Below are 19785 nucleotides of genomic sequence, written 5' to 3'. Positions count from 1 at the left end.
ATCATTAACACCTTCCTCCCTCCCTCCCTCCCTCCCTCCCTCTCCTTTAGGAGACTCGTAGTGTCTATCAGTTTCATTATGTTAACTGGCCTGACCATGATGTCCCTTCATCTTTTGACTCTATTCTGGACATGATCAGCTTGATGAGAGAATACCAGGAACATGAAGATGTACCAATTTGCATACACTGCAGGTATCAAATATATTTATTTTTTAAGTTTATAAACATTTTGATTCTTTTGAAGTCTAGACTTTTGGTATGAGATGTTCTAGTTTGATTCTAAACCAGAATTTATTTGCTTATTCCTTTTTGGAAAACTAAAACAAATATTTCCTCGTATCAAAACTTGGCTCAAAATCATATAGTCTTCATTGTCTTAAAACTCCTGCCACAGTGAAATTCTGCTTCTATTACAGTTTAGGACAGAATATCAATCAGAAAAGAATTAGTCTTTGAAAATGAAACTGTTGCGTGGTTCTTAAGACATTTAAATCATCATTAGGACAAAACAGACTTTGAAGATCATTCCAAATCAGATATGGGAGTGAAAGCTCCATTCTCAATAGGAGACACTATATAGCAGATGCATCACTACATAAGAACTTTTCTGTCTGTCTTCTAATATGACAAAAAAGAGCTGTAATGAGCAGGCTGTAGCTTCCAGTTGGTAAGTCTTTGCTTCTGAGCAGCGGTTTCATCTTTGACATGAAATTTGGCTAACAGAAGGACTGGTGAAACTTAACTGCCATGAAAATGTTTTGGTGAATTGACAGTTTCTGACAATTTCTCTGGTACTTGATACTTTTTAAAGCAAAAAATGTGTTGTATGTCAGAAAAACTACATTCAGAATCATAACCCAGGAAATGTTAAATTGTTTGGAGTCATTAACTCTTTAGAGCTTGGTTATTCTCCAAGTGTATAGAAATCTACTGTCTTTAGCTGCATTCTTTTTTAACTTGTCACCCTAAGTGACTGATATCTACCACCATAAAAAACTTATGTAGTACTGAAATCCACTTTACTTTGTCCTGTTTCTCTTGAATTTCAATAGAGTTGTGAAGGTTGGCTCTTTACAACAGTATAATTATAATGTAATAAATATGCATGCATAGCTCTTTATCTGTGAAACAGAGGAATTCATACTATTAGGAAGAATAAATGTGATACTTCACTGTTATTTTTTATAACTTTCACGTTTAAGTTTTTTAGATAAAAAGCAGAAAATATACTAAATCAGAAAAATGTGGAAAGTCTTTCAACATATTCTGTTCTGCCATTTAACATATCTATCATTAAACTTCGACAAAATCCCTACTGTTGAAGCAGTGGTAACTAGGAATAATGTGACAAAAAAGGCCATCAGCATGTCAGTGTTGAACCATCTTTCATGACTGCAGTTCCAATTGGCTACGAAAAACTTGCGTTAAGAACTTCAGTGCTTCATTTTGCACTTTGCACTGCTAATTCTTTTATTTTTAAGACACTATAGTGTCAGGTTTAGTGAGTTTTATGGTAGTTGAGCGATTTATATTTTTTTCACATGGACTCTGGGAATATAAAGGTTATAGTGTGTTTTTAACAAAATAATTTCTAACACACCTAAATGTTTATGTTCATAGTGCAGGGTGTGGAAGAACAGGAGCCATCTGTGCCATAGATTATACATGGAATTTGCTTAAAGCTGGGGTAAGGAATCTTAAAAGAAGACATTTTGTGGCATTTGGTCATTTCGTAATAGTGATTGAACTCCCAAATGTTCTAAAATAGTGTAAGATGTTCCAGGACTCTTTTGATAGGTTGGATGTTTAGTTTCATTGCATGCATGCTTTAGTGTGGACTTGCTTTCCCTTGACAGCAAATTTTTATCTAAAAAAAAATCACTGTGAAATTCTAAATATTTTAAAAATATGTTTCAATCTAAAGTGATTTTTAAATTCAACTTTTTCAATGTCTCTGTTTAATCTTGCAGGTCCTAAAGGCTATTTCAAATGTACAGTGATAACTTCTTTCGGGGGGTTTTTAGGTTATGAAGCATCATTAATGTTGCAGTGTCATATTAATGCTTTAATTGAATGTCTCATTTTCAGAATACTTGAAATGCTCTCATCTGGTCTAAATCAAATATTTACAACCAGTTCTGGAGAGGAATTGCTTTTTTAAAAATATTTTGAACAGCTACAATGTGTAAAGAACAGATTGGCTTTACCTACAAAAGTTAAACATACTTTTGGATGTCGAACAGCTTTTGTATTGCTGTTCTGACAGTTACATCAGTGTAATTGACTTCTTTCTATATTTCAGAAAATACCTGAAGAATTCAATGTATTTAATTTAATACAGGAAATGAGGACACAAAGGCATTCTGCAGTGCAGACAAAGGTATAGTTTGTTTTTAAATTAATCTTTATCATACAATAACATACCATCATTCTTTGTAAAGATCTCATGCACTAATTTTTATCTGGTAACCTACTACAGGAGCAGTATGAACTTGTCCATCGAGCCATAGCACAACTGTTTGAAAAGCAACTGCAAAAATATGAAAGTTGTGCAGACTGGAAGATTGCAGATGGAGTGGTATGTGTCTTTTCCATATGAGTTTCAATCAGTTGTAGCTGTTAGCTTCTGATCAAGATTTTCCTCTAAAGTCTAGTTTTTAAAATTAAGTATTCAGTGGTGTTAAGGCACATACAGAACTTGTTTGGACTGCAAGTGGTTTTTGCTGAGTAGGGACAGCTAGCCTGTATTCAACTTGCACAGAGGACTTGGTTGTAAAAGTTGAGTCAGATAATTAAAGGAATACTTATTGCATATACCAAATGCAATTGCAATGGGGGAAGCAGTAGAAAGAATTCCAGTATGGATGAAATGTAGGACACTCAACTCAATATTTAAATTGTGAAATGTGCCCTTATCTTGGTGAGGTGGCAGTAGTTGACAGCTGATCGTTGCTTTGTCAGCACTTACCCAGCTCTGATATATTGGCAGCAAATGAAATTTTGTCTAAGCCTAGCCTTCTGCAAATTACCTGTTAAACAGTATGATAAAGAGCAAGTTAGAAATACAACTCTAGCCTACTTCTACCTGTATTTATATATAAATAAAAATAAATATACACATAAACAAAAAATATATACACATGTGTATGTGCATGTAGGTGAATTCTATCTCATCTAGGTTAAACTTTTGAAAGGCAAAAACTTCATTAAAGTTTTCTTTTCTTCCTTCCCCCCAGTGTGGTGTTGGGTCCGATTTTAAACCAGTAGATAAGCATTGATCTGACTCTTCAACTGAGACTTAGGTATTGCATACTGTTTTGTACTGCCTTGGTCTTGGCCTAACACAGCCTTGATGTAGTTGAGCAGGGCTGGCAATGAATGGTATTATTAAGTTCTCATATTGTATTGAAGTACTGTTTGCACTGGAACAGATTGGGGGAAGGAAAAATAACTTTAACATGCCTGTGCCAAGGAAGCTTCATAGTCTACCCTTTTAACAAAAGGATTAAAAAAAAAAACCCTTGGAAAAATAATATTCTTCATTAGTAATCATGGTATTTGAGGATTTTTCTGTGTTTTTTGTCGTTCCACTTTAAATTTCATGTCCCTTAGGTTTTTTCCCTTTTTTATGTTTAGATATGTTTTCTAGGCTGCTACACCATGAAAAATAGCTTTTTGGATCGATACGTTCTTTCTCCCACAGTCCAGAACTGCGTACTATGCTTTACCCTTGGACTGTGTTTTGTTTATTCAGTAATTTTATTTGTCCCTTCAGTACCTAATTGGTGTAAGCTCTATAACTATCTAGAGGGAGTATGAGTAGTATCTTCAGGATCCTTTGAAATATCTGGAAGCATTTTAAAATCTACCTTTATTAAGAAGCATCCCTTTAATTTTAGGGGTTTAGCTGTTCTATACTGTGCTTTCTAGGAATTCTAAAACATTTTTTATTCTTGGAAAAAAGGTATATAACCTTCTGTTAACTCTTAAGACTTTATCAGTTCATGCAATAGTTCTGAGGTCTTTAGTCGTGGCAAGAAACCTGATGGACTAAACACAATGTGGAATAGGGTAGGCTATTTTAGTTTGTTATAGGTTTGATGTTCAGCCTAGCTGGTCAGTGAACAAAATTTCATTTTATTTCTGAGGAATGAACGTGATAGGGTTTGGAATGTGCAGATTTATTAGCTTTGTACAGAATTGATTCCTAACTACTTGAGTTTTGGTCATAAAATAGTAGGCAGATCAGTCTACTGTATCTTCTGGTTAATTGACTTTGATCTGACTTCCTTGTCTGCACTCCTATGTGGAATCAAAAATGTCTCTTATTACTTACATGTATTCCAGAACATCTGAATAAGGAGGTGACACAGTATGTCTGTAATAAAGGCAAGTGCTGTCTGAAGCACATCTTAGGAGATTTGAGTGACTGAGTAATAAAACAAGAGCAAATAGATTATGCATAGCTAATGTGCATGGGGGTGAGACAGGGAGAAATCCCAACTCTGAATATGCAGTGATGGAGTGTGAGTTTTGAGTTTTGCTTGGATATGATCTTGGCTATAATCAGTAAGCTGTAAAGGAAATTGGATTTTAGCAATTCTGTGGAAGCTAGTAAGAGCAGAGAACGTAATGTCATTGTGTGGATACCTTGCAACTTGAATACTGTCTGCGGGTCTGGTCTGCTTATCTCAAAAGAGTACTACAAGATTCGAGCATTAAAAATTTGGACAAGGATCAAAGGTGTCGGAAGGTTCTGTCTAAAGAACAGCCAGATTGAGCTGGAAAAGAAATGGCTGAAGTTAGATATGATAGAGACTAAGTAACAGTGAAAAGCTGATTTCTATTAACCTTTTCTAAAGGGTATCAATGACACCTGGCAGACTTAATATAAAAGGAGATAGTTCTTCATGCAACATGAAACTGCAGAGCTCCTTGCAGCTGAAAGCCTGTAGCTTTAAGGTGAATATCTCATCATCTTGGAATCTTCATCCATGAATTTGCCCAATGTCTGACCTATGAAATTCCAGAGTTGCAAACAGTTGGAGAACATCCTAGGCAAAGATCCCTGCATGTCTGCTCTGTCCTTATTCTTCCCTGTAAGTTTCCTTTCGGTGACTGCTGGAAACAGGGCAAAATGTATCTTTCAGTCTGACTAGGTACAGCCTTTTTTGTGTTAGGAAGTGATGCTTCTTCATATTGTAGCTTGAACATTTCTACAGGAGGGTTGAGGAAAAAAAGTCTCATAGATAAAGAGTTCCTATATCTAAAAACTTGGTACTTAAAAACAAATTTGCCATTTGTTAGTTAGGAAATATGCCTTCAGGGAATGAAGTGGTGTAGGCTTAGCTTCTATTTTGGTTTTATAAGGTAGTCATCTACCTCACATATCTGGTTAAATATCTGCTTTTAGCTTTAGCCTGATTCTCAAAACTTTGAGGCTCACTTGAAACAGTGTTTTTGCTATTCTGAGGGTGTTATGTAGCATCTGTTGCATATAACATGTTTTCCCCAGAAATGTTCTAGTCAGTTTTTTTAAATAAAATATATCCTAGACTGTTTGTTTAGTTTTTAAAAGGAGACAAACTCTGATGTAGAAAATTTTCAAATAACTTTTAATAAATGTAATATACTAAGGTTCCTTCCAAGATCTTACTCTGCCTGCAGATGCTACAGCAACTGTGGAAATGTGTACATGTGAAGAGTTTTATTTAATTCCACTAATTTAATTCCATAATTAAGTGGAAACCATTCCAAAAAAAAAGAATGTGACTACCTTGGATATATCACTGTTAGCTATATAGGAGATACTACTGAACTGAAGAGGAAATTTTCTTTCATCTTTCACTTATTATATTTCAATAGTACTCTGAAGAGTTGGAGTAGTCTGTAGGGTTGGTTTCATGGTTTTGTCGTACAATTGCTTTACCCGTTTCAAGCAGTGTTTGAAATGAATTGAGTTACCTAAGCTTTGTAAGCAGTGTTTGCCAGTAACATCGCAGTAAAAAGTTAATCTGATTGGCAACGAGTAGCAGTATTCATAGGGAAGTGGCTTAGACACAATCCTGAACGTGTGTTCCTGTAAACTTGCCAGCTTTGCCCTGCTGGAAACAATACTGTAAAAAGTCAACAAAAACCCACATGCAGTGTTTGAAAGTAGACTTATAATCGGGTTAGAATTTCTATTAGAACTTGATAGAAGGATTCCAAATCATGTAGAAAATGCACATATGATATAGTATAATGTAGTGATAGTAATTGTGTACTCTTACTATATAGTTATACATATTGCAAATTCACAGAACTATAAATGTGCTTAAAATAATACTAAGTATGTAAACAAAATTATATGAAGAACAGCTTCCTTCATATTCTTTCAGATAGAGTACTTTCCACAGCCAAATTTCAGGGCAAAGATGAAATTTCTGCTCAGAAGCAATTTTTTTCTGATAAGAAAAGACTCGGATGCTAAAGTTGATAACCAGAACTATTTTTTCTCTCTCCCCCTTCCCCCCCCCCCCCCAGTAGAACTCTTAAATTATCAAATAATTAAATTGGAACTGAATCTGGGTCTCGGCCTCCTTTCCACTGAAACTGTTGATCATATTGTCATGTATTTGAAGTCATTAACAGTGTGCTTCTCAATAACATTGGTTTTGTTAGTATTGCTGTGAAAATACACTTGGTTTTCTGTTTGGAAGCTTTGAAACGTGAGCTGATTAGTCTTGATCATCTGGTATCAGTTAGATTTGTGTCAATACAATATTTTGTGAGTTACTTGAGAGGCATCTCCATCATCTAAAGTAAACCATGGTTGTCTTCAGAAAGTCTGAATCAGATGGAATTCTGTCAAGTTGGATGTTCCATAGGTAGAAAAAGGAAAATTGATTAAAAGACAAACAACAAAAAGTTTACTATCTCTTTAAAAATATTTTTTGAATTTTGTCTCTTGACAGTAACAAGCATGTTACAGTACTGCAAGTCCTTGTTTTACCCTTCTCCGCTAATAGAAGCTTGTACTAATAAACACTTTCTCCAAAATATGGCATTGCTAGTACTCAAGTATCTCTTGCATTTCTTCCTGTAAAAGTGACAGAATTTTGTTGCTGCGGTTGATTGCACTTCTAGAAGCTGTGGAGGAATTGACTGCTGTAAGAATGTTGATATTCAAAACATTAGTGGTTTGGAAACTAAGTGAAAAGACTTTGCTGTTCAAATTGTCTTCGCTGTTTTGCAGCTTGGAAAGAGATTTTTTTACCATTATAGCATTCTAAAAAAATAATATATGTCTTCAGAGACATTGATGTTGTTTCCTATGCTTGGAAAGTTTTATTTAATCTGAATCATTTGAGTGTATCATTTCAGTCTGAAGTATTTCTCTTTCTATCTACTGATGCTCTGTGGTTCCCATGCTGCTTTATGATAAGGCCAAAAGGAATGCCTCCATTCCTTTTAAGGGAAATCATGAGATTACTTCTGGAAGAGTCTTTGCAGTAAATTTGCTAGTACTTTACCAGTACAGAAAGCTTCTGAATGACATTAAATATTTCCACTGTGAGTTCCAAAAGAAAATTATGCATTGCAATTCCTGGGCAAAATGTTTTGAATTGTAGGCAATGCTTGTGAAATATCAGTCTCAAACTGTAATCCTCTCTATTTGCTCAGTCAGTGACAGCTCTGTTAGGTGATTCAGCCATTGGAGGAAGTGAGTGGGGAAAAGACCCACCCTTGGGAGATGATAGCACAATTTAGGTCACCTTAGCAAGTTGAATTCAGATACTGCGTTTGCCATGAGAATTCCTTGTTCCTCTGCATTACTGCAGGAACATGAGTTACTCTGTATTGTTGTAGACTAGATGAATCTACACTACTAAATATTTGACTTTATGGTCTTTTTCTTAATGTAGTCTTTCATGGATAGATATACACACATTTAATGTATATAAATACATACATGTAATTTAACAAAATACCTAGAAATTCCTACCTATGAACATTTTCACTTGATCTGAGTGACTGCTCCCTCAAATCAATGAGGACAGAATCACAGAATCATCTAGGTTGGAAGGGACCTTGAAGATCACCTAGTCCAACCATTAACCTAACACTGACAGATCCCAACTACACCATATCCCTAAGCGCTATGTCAACCCACCTCTTGAACACCTCCAGGGATGTGGACTCCACCACCTCCATGGGCAGCTCATTCCAACACCTGACTACCCATTCTGTAAAGAAATGCTTCCTAATATCTAGTCTAAACCTTCCATGGTGCAACTTGAGGCCATTTCCTCTTGTCCTATCACTTGTTACTTGGTTAAAGAGACTCATCCCCAGCTCTCTGCAACCTCCTTTCAGGTAGCTGTAGAGGGCGATGAGGTCTCCCCTCAGCCTCCTCTTCTCCAGACTAAACAACCCCAGTTCCCTCAGCCGCTCCTCGTACGACATGTGCTCCAGACCCTGCACCAGCTTCGTTGCCCTTCTCTGGACACGCTCGAGTAATTCAATGTCCTTTTTGTAGTGAGGGGCCCAAAACTGAACACAGTCATCGAGGTGCGGCCTCACCAGTGCCGAGTACAGGGGTAAGATCACTTCCCTGTCCCTGCTGGCCACTCTATTTCTGATACAAGCCAGGATGCCATTGGCCTTCTTGGCCACCTGGGCACACTGCTGGCTCCTGTTCAGCCGGCTGTCAATCAACACCCCCAGGTCCCTCTGACTGGCAGCTCTCCAGCCACTCCTCCCCAAGCCTGTAGCGCTGCTGGGACATTGGAACATTGGAACTCGAACTGTTCAGCAGTTGATGCATATAGAAGCAAAGGTTGGGGAAAGCTCCAATTCTTTTGTTTATCCACGTATTGTTAATGCTTCTTTTTTCTCACAGCAAGAAGCCTGCCACAAGAGGATAGGTATCTTCTGTAAGAAAGCAAGGTGCTGCACTGAACACTTAATTAATCGACTGAATTGCACATTTTTTAATCCATTTTAAAAAAAAATTCATTCTGTACGATGACCCTTATGAACTACGTATGTTGTCCTGTTTTTTCTGAGCTGATACTTTTAAAAATTGTATTCTGCCTGAGAATGCAACATCTGTCTCGAAGTAAGAGAGTGTTGACTGATGCTAATAAGCTGTGATTAGGAAGGCCATAAGGCTTTTTCTTAATGCTGCCATCTGCTCGTCTCAACAGATGTGGTCATCCCAGTGAGATATCCTATATTCACTTTTATAGTTGAGCTTCTTTTGTTCTGCTCTGTGGTAGTTGTTCTGCATGTTTGCCAATTCACTTATTTTGATGTATGACAGAAGGGGAAATCTGTAAGTTGGTATTGCTCAGGGATGTTCAAAATACCATACCAGTTCTTCACTATCTCTTGTGACGCAGAACCGAGAACAAATAACAGACTTGCTCTGAGAGTTCAACAAACAGTATTTCTTCAGTTAAAAACAATAGGAGATCCAGTAGTGACTGAGCATGATTACTTAAAAATGCTGCAGCAGCATAAAGTTCATATGAGCACTGTTTTCTTTCCTGCATGGGTCACTGCATTTGGTTGCTGCCTTTAAACTTTTATCATCTTCAACCTTTGAAATAAAAATCCTTCACTTACTGGGGAATGAGTTGTCTAAAAGTAAATTAAGCCTTCACAGAAACATCAGTCTGTTGAACTAATTAAGCAAAGTAGTGAGGTACCTCTTTTTTGGTGACAGTAATTCCTGTAACATTCTTGCTCCTGATTTAATATAACTAAACCAGAGTGAACTGATCCTGATTTTTAACCTAATGCAGAAGTGAAAGCTTTTGAACACACATCTGCCTGAAGCCTTCCCAGTGTATGAAGTTGAGGTAACTGCTGACTTCTCTTCTGGGATAGAATTTAGAAGTACCGTTTTGTGTGCGTGTGTGTTTTGTTGTTAGTTGGTTTGGGATTTTTTAAATTTTCTAAGGATTTTTTTTTTATAAACTCTCTGTGGTTGTATATGTGCTTCAGACATTTGAGTTTATACACATTTTTGCTAGGTATATCCATACTAGTAGCAAAAATGGTAGTGCCTCTTCAACTACTTGTGCCTGTCAACTAGAAACAGCTTCTATGTATGGCGTTTAAAAAAACTTTGACATATGTTAGCTTCTTTAATAGACTGTTTCTTCTGCCTGTGAGAAAAGCATATCTCAGGAAACATTCTGTTCACAAACACTTCACTTTACAAACATAGAAGGACAGGGATGCAGTTGCTGGTTTGTTTTCTGGACAAGTTAGTCTACATCAGAGCCAGCAGGCACACCCTTTCGCTTGCCAGTACCTTTTAGAAAACTGAGTGCATAAATAAGAAATCTTTCTCAGAACTTCTGTGGTGGTGGAACTGAACTGGAATACTTCTCTGATCTGTTGTAGGAGAGGTTGGTAGTAAGGGGGAGGAACTTCTCCTGTGGAGTCTCACTCTTTCTAATATCTCTCTGCCTTATGAAACTTGGATGTGCTGTGGTGCTGAAACAAGGTGAACAGCCTGCTCTGTTCTCAGGATGCTGTTGCATTAGTTTCTAACTCTAGTTGCTAGTACTTAATATTAAGGGAGGCCTCTTTAGTACAATAGCAATGCATTTAGTGCTGTCTGTGGTAATGACTACATATGGGAGAGATTCAGAGTTTGTTTTGCGCAATCCGGGGAAGCGGGATGGAGCATGACGCAACCGTTGAGCAGGAAACTGAATTGCAGCTGTTGGATACTGTGAGCCTCAGCATCTTTGGTACCAACCTTCAGAATGGTACTCTGCCTGAATGAGGGCAATAAAATTCATTATACTCTGTTAAGGGCAAAATGGTCTGTACGGTCTCTGATTACCTGAAGTCTAAAAGCTGGAAACTGCTTTTCTGCATATTTGAGAGGAGGCTGGTAGAGGACTTGTATGTCCATGTCCCATGGTAATGTTTCATTCCATAAACGACCAGAAAAAAAAATATGAGGTTTGGTTTTTGGTTTTTTTGAATTAACATGTCTGCAATAGTTTGCAGCTAGATTTTAGAAGTTCCTTGAGCCATTAATGTTTTTCAGTAAGTCATGGGAAACTGACAAAGGACTTAAAAGGGTACCTTTCTTCCTAGAAAAGATAATGAGGTTCTGCATTCAGTTTATGGATCAAGCAGGGCATTCATGCTTTTTTTTCAATATCTTATTAGCCATTATTGTCACTACTTTTTTGGACACTATGTCTTGATGACAGCACTTTTTGCTGAGGATGATTGTTAAGGTAGTGCTGATGCAATAAATCTCTGAAGGTTTGACTTGCAACCAATGTCGTTCATTAAGAAGATAGAATGATACAAAACCCAGTACATTAAATGTATTAAAGCCTAGTTCACAGCACACTTCCTCTGAGAGCCAAAAACTGGATAATAATCCTAGTTCAGTAAGGTACATGATCGATTGGCCTGATAAGGTTATTAGTTTTTTATGGATTACCCCAGGAAAACCAAAAGTCATTATTAATAAAAGTAACAGAGCTTTAAAGAAACAATGTGTTCTAACATAAATACCAAAAAAAAATCTGAGCTACTTGGCAAGTTGAGCAAGAGTGTGCTTTAATGTTGCAAAATGTAAAGGCTCATATCTGGAAACAGGGGCAGAATTTGGTTTGGAATGGAAGCTTTGCATGTGGTCTACATGTCTAAGCTCCAGATGAAGTTAGTAGGGCCAGCTGATCTGTTACCTTCATTCCACAGCTTACTGGCTGGTCACTTACTGGTGAATGAAATGCTGGACAGGAGCTGGCGGTGAGCACTTGTAGCCCAGAAAGTCAATCATATCCTGGGCTACATCAAAAGAAGTGTAGCCAGCAGGTCGAGGGAGGTGATTCTCCCCCTCGACTCTACTCCAGTGAGGCTCCACCTGAAGTGCTGTGTCCAGCTCTGGGATCCTCAGCACAGGGAAGACATGGATGTGTTGGAACAAGTCCAGAGGATGGTCGCAAAGATGATCAAAGGGATGGACACCTCTCCTATGAGGACAGGCTGAGAGAGTTGGGGTTGTTCAGCCTGGAGAAGAGAAGGCTCCGAGGAGACCTTATAGCGGCCTTCCAGTACTTAAAGGGGACCTACAAGAAAGATGGGGAGGGACTTTTTGTCAGGGAGTGTAGTGGTAGGACGAAGGGTAACAGTTTTAAACTAAAAGAAGGTAGATTCAGACTAGATCTAAGGAAGAAATTCTTTACTGTGAGGGTGATGAGGCACAGGAACACGTTGTCCAGAGGAGCTGTGGCTGCCCCCTCCCTGGAACTGTTCAAGGCCAGGTTGGACAGGGCTTTGGGCAACCTGAACTAGTTGAAGATGTCCCTGCTATTGCAGAGGAGTTGGACTAGATGACCTTTAAAGGTGCCTTCCAATCCAAACTATTCTATGATTCTATGAAAACCATCTAACCTTGGTTGACTGCAGTGGGAGCTTCAGTTGTGGTTGTCTAAATGTATGTGGCTTTTATCTGCTAATTGAATCTCACTCCAAAAAAAACTTGATAGTTACAGCCAGTGGTCGGCAGGACAATGAACTCCCTGTGTGATTTGTTTGAAAGGGCTAACACAAGCCATTGATATAGGAACAATAGGGTATTTCTGCTGGAGTACTTCAGTGATATTGTATTGGACAGCTAGTTAATGGGGGAGGTTAGTAAAAAACAATAAGAAAGATTAAAATACTTTTTTCTTCACAGGAAAAGCTTCAGTTAGTACACTGAGGAATAAAATTTGATAATAGACTCTTCACACTAGCAGACAGTGATAGATAACTGTTTTAAGACTAGTCATGGAAATTAAAAACATGTAACTAATAAATCTAAATGAGGGTAGTTAGCTGTTGAGAAAACTTAGTTATGGTTTATCTTCCAAAATTGAAATTGCTTACCAAATTGAAATGCAACTATCACATTTGAAGCAGAAATTAACAGTGAATTCCTTTTTGCTTTATAAGACCATAGAAGGTCAGTCTCTGCCACCCAGTCTGAACAGGTAGGCTGGCAGATAGTAGACCCTGTTGCATGAACCTGGTATTGTGCTTTGAAATACATTACAGAGATTTGGGATGTTTGTGGTTCTTTTTTAAAATTGCTTTTCAAAAGAATACTCCTGCAAGAAAAGCCTTTAGGTAAAATAGAAATTAAACTCATGATAACACTAAGGTCCTCCTTGGTTTTGTTGGATCTTTGGCTGTACATGTGTATGGAAATGGTATATCAGCTTTAGACTCTTGCGTGTTCTATTTTTATACATATACATTTATACGTATTTGTACTGAGTCTGGGTGGGTCAGAGTTAATATTCTTCACAACCACTCTTGGGGTGCTGTGTTTTAGATCTGTGACCAAAACAATGCTGATGACACACTAACATTCCAGATATTGCTGAACTATGTTTGCAGTCTCTGTTTCTTAGTCTGCCCTCTTATTGAATGGACTGGGGTGGGAGGGGTGTGTGCAAGTGGTTGGGAGGGGACATAACCAGACAGATGACCTGAACTAACTAAAGAGATATTCTATAACACCATTGCTGTGGTTTGAGCCCAGAGGGCAACGGAGCACCACACAGCCACTTGCTTACTCCTTCCCTCTCAGGAATGGGAAGGAGAAAATAAAGCAAAAGGCTTAGGAATCTAGATAAGAACAGGGAGGGATGACTCACCCATTATGGTCACAGACAAAAGACAAGACTTGTTAGGGGAAGAAAAAGAACATCAATTTAATTCAAATACTAACAACAGCAACACTTAACAGACAGAGTAGGACAGTGAGAAGTATTGCCACATCTTAGAAACACCTTCCCCCACCTCTCCCTTTTTCCTGGGCTCAGTTTTGCTCCAGATTTCTCTATCTCCTTCCCTCAGCATCACAGGGGACAGGGGATGGGGGCTGCAGTTAGTCCCACTGCTCCTGCCTTGTCAGGAGTAGGACTCCTCCCATTCTTCCCCTGCTCCAACTTGGGGTCCCTCTCACAGAAGATAGTCCTCTATGAATTTTCTCTGACATGAGTCCTTCCCACAGGCTGCAGCTTTTACTGAGCTGCTCTGGTGTGGGCCCCTTCTGCATGTTGTAGTCCTCCCAGCACCAAAGGACAACAGCAGGGACTTCCCACAGAGTCTTCAGGTGCAGCCACCTGCTCTGGCATGGGGTCCTTTGCAGGCTGCAGGTGGGCATCTCCTCCTCTGTGGACCTCCATGGACTGCAGGGGGGCAGCCTGCCCTCTTACCATGGGCTGCAGGGGAGTCTACTCCAGCGCATCTCCCCCCTCCTTTTCCTTTCTTCCACTGAGCCCTGTGTTTGAAGAGGTGTGTCCTTCACAAATCCTCACAATTCCAACTACTCCTTCCAGGCTTCCCTTCTTAAATACGCTATCGCAGAGGCACAGCCACCATCACTAATCGGCTCGGCCTTGGCTAGAGACGGGTCTGACTTGGAGCTGGGGAAGCTCTGAAAAGTTTCTCACAGGGGCCACTGCCACACACAAGCCCAACACAACCATATAACATCATGCTCAGCAATAAAGAGGGAAAAGAGGGGTGTTTAGTGAGGTTAGCCATCTTTTGCTCAGGAACTGGCTGGGCATAGGTCTACCTGTGGGAGATGGTGAGTGATGGGTTTTGCATCACTTGTTTTGTTTGTTTTCTTTCTCTCTTGTCCCACTTCTCTGCTTACTACATTTTATCTTGACCCACATGTTTTCTTGCATTTCCTCTTCCCTCTCCAGGGGAAGGGGGGAGAAATGAGTGGCTTTGTGGTGCTTAGCTGTCTATGGGGTTAACCCACAACAATATTTTATAAGTATTATACAGATAAATGTGTATGGATACATATATTTATAAATATGTACATATATAAAATATATCTCTTATGGCCCTCATAAAATGAAATAAAAATCTTCATGCTTTGCTAAGTTAAACTTCATTGTACACAAACTGGAGATGATTTGAAAGTGTTTTAGTACAATGTGTTAACTTATCCACTTGTCACTTTATGGTAGCTGAAATTCTTATTTTCTTACTGAACTGTAGATTAGTCTTACCTTCAGTGGAGTGATTGTACAAGTCAAAATAATTAGTTTGACTGGAAAATAAATGTTTTCAATATGAATAATTTGGAGGGCATAAGGGAGCTTGCTCACTACTAACCTCAAAGATCAGCTTTGGAGAATTTTTTCTAGTGTATTGTACAGTTACATGCGAAACAAAATGTTTAGTCAGAAAAACTTGAATTTGGATACACAAGATAAAAAATAATATTGTGGATTTAGAGTAGAATTTTGAAAGTGATCTCTATATGATAGCCAAAAATATGTAATATTATACATTATTTTCAAGTATCCTTATGGATCTTTGGACCTTACAGTTCAAGTATTGTCTGTATCAGCTTTACAGCAATGAATAAAAACTTTTTCTTTTAATCAGGATGAAAACAATACGGAAAATGCTGTCAGTTCTTCAGATGCTGAGAAACAAGATTCTCCTCCACCAAAGCCTCCACGGACCCGCAGGTAGTTAACTATGTTAATACACTATTTTAAACTGACAGATTGACATGCTTCATAAATAAAAAGTAGAATAAAATCACTGATACTATAAAGGCTGTTAAGATGCAGTTTTTTTCTGTTTATAAATATAAATATACATAATACAATCAAAGTCTTATAACTGACTCTGTAAACACAAGCTTTAATATCTTTGGGAAACCTGATCTTGCAATGACTGCGTGTGAGTAGACAAGATACCCCCTTAGTAGTCATATACGTTAGATCTACTTGTGCTCTAATTCTGCTAGGTGGTAGTAGCAAAACATACTTCAAGGTAGGCTCAAGTAATGACTGAACCTTCATTTTCTGGAGGCAAAACCATAATGAAACATACCAATTTATTCAAGAAAATATTACCTTACAGACAAGTGCTGCTATTGACTACAGTATGCCAACAAAATGCTTTACTTACTGAGTAAAAAATTTGGTCTCAGCAATCCTTTCATTTAACAGAGGAAAAAGAAAATACTTTCTAGCTCTTAAAATGCATAGACTTGACTTTGAGGAAGCCAAAAGTAAATCTGAACTAACAGATTCATCTGCTTAAAATGGGTACCCAACCTGAACATTGGACCGCTAAAGAAGCAACTCTCCTGAAGTAAGTGCCTAAGTTCCCTAGCTAGTTTCTGGAAGGCTTGTAGGGACCTTTGGCAGGTGATCTTGCCTGTGCTACATTCCCTGTAGTTAAATAGATATTTAAGGTAAGCACTTGGGTTTCCTAAAGTTGTACAATGACATGAGAAACCACCAGCTGATTAATATTCTTCCATAATATTTAGTCATATAGCGGAAGCAGTCTTACTGCTTTAAAATATAATCAAATTGGATTAGTGCAAGGTCAGGTCAGTAGTGGGAATTCCTGTTCTTTTGATACTTTAATGGGTAAAGGTAGAAGATGAGAATTAACCACTTCTTTCCAGTACTGCATTTAGCAGGGTACAAATGATGTGGTAAAGTGAGCCCATTTTTGAGGGGCTAGCAAGAAAGCAGTGATTATACAATAAAATGAATTTTAAATCCTAAAATATTCTAGGTTTGGGAAAGGAGGAAGTTTAAATATATGCATATGTTTATAGACAATGTCATTGGACATAGAAAGCCATTTGAAAATTGGTGACTCAGAGTGGGTAGCAACATGTGTGTATATTCAACACTGCAGCAACATCATCTTGTCACAGGAATAAACGTAGTTTAAAACTGGGTATGGAAGTGTTTTGCTTGGCTATCAACTAGTAATTTGGACCAGATCTGGAATATTGCAATGTGATTCTAACACCCATTCTAGTGAGGATACCAGAGAACTGCCATAAATGGATCTATTGCTTTACTTATTTAGTGGCCCCAGGGGTGGTATTTGAAATAAGATCACTTTGGAAATAATGTATGATAACAACCATTAATGATACAGTAGGATAAGAATATGAATAGCTGTTATAGTTACCTTAGCATTAATTATGTCAGCAGAAGTTAGAGGGGAATACAGCATTGAAAGAGAGAGATGGAAATGAGTTGTGGCTTTTCACAAACAAATGGCACAGTTTATGCTATGTAGGTAATATAATTTTTACTTTTAGATTGATGGTAATGTGATAGTATTCAATTAGGTAAATTAAGATGATGACAGAGGAGTCTGTTAACCTGGGTTCATGATGAATTCTAACCTCTTCTTGAAACTTAGTCACTGAACTTAGATATGATTTCTGTCCAGCAGGTAATTTCCTTATGAATATTCCTGGAAATAATCTTAGGTGTACCTAGGTTTTTACCATTTTTATGTATTCATGTAATAATCATATCTGCATAATTCATGTTATAGCACACATCTGTTTTATGTGCATTGCATTGTCCTTTACTTCTTGCATTCAGTTAAAGATCTTTTAATCTCTCTTATAAAACCTGGTCTTTTTTGGGCCTGCTTCCATAAACTCATACTTGCCCATCTGCCAGCACTTGCAGGAAGGTTGGTTCCTTAGAGGTGAATAAATGGAAGCTTTTAACAAAGCTGTTGTCTTTTTCAAATGGAGATTATTTTTGAAAAACAATTAATTACGCCCCTCATGGAAGACACTTCTGAGGAAAGACTTTATTTGCTATTAGTCACATCTGCTCAGAATACTCACTGATGAGCATGTTTTTCTTGATGTGGGAGGTAATTTTACAGATCTGTAGCCTGATTCAGTCAGGATTTAGAGCCAGGTTTTGCATATTGTGGATGTTCTGGCATAGGTTAACATCTTTTTCCTGGGGAGGATGGGAGAGCAGAATCTGTGAAAGATTCTAATTTAATACCAGTATGGAGAAGGAAACTGTTAAACATGATACATCTCCTTATTGCATCTGTAGCTTTTTTCCCCAAACTCTTACCACTTGTTTCATGTCCCTTCTAATTTCTCTCTACATTGCTGTGACTAAAAATATCTTAGTACAACTATTTTAAGTATTTGCCTACATCTTCTCTGTAGTGAATGTTTTCAAGAGGTGTCTAAGGATCATTGTGTTTACAGATAAACTCTCATTCAATAGGTACTCTGAAATAAGGTAGTTTAACCCATGGTTTTAGTTTGTTTTATAATTTTCTCTGGGAACTTGCTTAAAATACTTTATTCAGTAACACTTTTAGGTTGCCAGCCAAATGTGTACTTAAGTTGTACATGCGCTCTTTCTGAAGAAGTTACAAGCAAGTTGCTAAAGCTAGTGTTTTTTAAAAGGAATAAGGCTTTTAAAATCTTTGTGTTGTGTTGTAGTTGGCTCTAGAATGTGTAGCAATGTGCATTTTTTTAAGAGAAGGTTTAAAAGTTGATTTTTTTCCTAAAGAAAAAAGGGCTACAGCAACTAATACTGAACAGTACTGTGTGCCAGCTTGGGTTTGGGTAAACCTGCCTGAGATGGTCCTGACTGAGGAGGAGGAAGATTGATTTACATCTCTTGACCTCAGGGTGCTTGTCATCCATATTGCTGTCAGACCAAGTTGTGTTTGCTTAGATAGTAATGCTTATGATTCCTGTTAGTTGTTTTCTGACAGCCCTGAGGCTGTTTGTTGGATGAGATGGTGACATCTCCTCTACAGCACTTTTCAGTGGCTAAACACTCAGTATATTGTAGAATTTTTCTGTAACGGTGGCTTTCTCACCTATCTCTTCTCTTGTTCGTGACAGGATTGTAGGACAGGTCATCTCTGTATTATCTTTACATTTGTAGGTCTCTTCCTTTTAAAGTGTAGCTAGTATCAAGTTAACTCTCATGTCTGTGCTAGTTAAGGATGAGATGCCACTAAAGGCTTCTGCCATATAAGATAGGAAGCTTACTCAGAGGGATATAAATCCTTTTAGTACTTGCATTGGCCTGGGGCTATCTTGGGGAAAGAGTGATAGAAAGTATAACTTCTAATTGATACTGATATTAAATCAATATGAAATTGGAATTTTGTTTACTTTTATTAACTCACCATGAAGCATCTAGCTGTACTGTTTTGCAGAGGTTCTGGAATTGTATTGCCTTCCAACCTTTTATCACCTTGTAATGCTTTAATGTAATTTGTATTTGCTGTACAATATCTGAATGTAGTCATTTAGCTTAATGTCTACCTGCATTTGATGTCAACATAAAAAATTCAAATGCTGTTACTCCTTGATTATTACAAAGGTAAACAAGACCAACTCATGAGTGCATACATCAGCATGTTACTCTAGAAATGGCTTGGCTTTGCAGTTTATGATCTCTTCTTGTGAAAGTCACCTTGAATTTACATCTATGTTAACTTCTTTTGGAGGACTTGGGGGGGTGGAAAGCATTCTTTGTTAGACATGTTTCACTGCTTTCAGGCTAAGATAGGAAGAGGGCATAAGTAAGTTTTGACTTGGGTTCTTTGCAGTCTTATATCTAACGATAAAGTTTTAAATTCATAATTTAGGACTGTATGTGATTTAACATAACTGTGCAATTGGAGCTTTTACTTCAGATCTAGAAGCAATGATTGGTACTTCAGAATTCAGATCGAGCATCTTAATACCTTTAAGGAATAGCCCTTGAAATATTTGCGTGTTTAGTAGTTCATTCTGAAGTATTTGGAAAAAGAGGTTGTTTATTTTAATCAGAAAATTCTTCATTTTCAAGTTCAAATGCAATTTGAAAGAAATGGAGAAACTGAGACAAACTCCCAAAAAGAAAAGATGAGGTAACAACTTTTTTCATATGTAGTCTAATGAAGAGCTACATGCTACTGTCTGAAGGAGA

At 37.7% G+C, this 19785-nt stretch overlaps 1 protein-coding gene across 1 annotated transcript in view; it reads left to right on the top strand.

Moving 5' to 3' along the window:
* Nucleotides 1–19785, top strand: part of PTPN12 (protein tyrosine phosphatase non-receptor type 12) — an 82128-nt gene that overhangs the window by 46322 nt on the left and 16021 nt on the right. The window contains exons 8-12 of the mRNA XM_074869894.1: nt 51–193; nt 1622–1688; nt 2304–2381; nt 2481–2579; nt 15431–15516. Of these exons, the coding sequence (XP_074725995.1) occupies nt 51–193; nt 1622–1688; nt 2304–2381; nt 2481–2579; nt 15431–15516 (473 nt within the window). The remainder of the gene's footprint in view (nt 1–50; nt 194–1621; nt 1689–2303; nt 2382–2480; nt 2580–15430; nt 15517–19785) is intronic.

The sequence above is a fragment of the Strix uralensis genome, chromosome 5, assembly GCF_047716275.1.
Source record: "Strix uralensis isolate ZFMK-TIS-50842 chromosome 5, bStrUra1, whole genome shotgun sequence".
NCBI lineage: Eukaryota > Metazoa > Chordata > Aves > Strigiformes > Strigidae > Strix > Strix uralensis.
The sequence above is the reverse complement of the archived record's forward strand: the minus strand, read 5'-3'. Positions and strand labels throughout refer to the sequence as shown.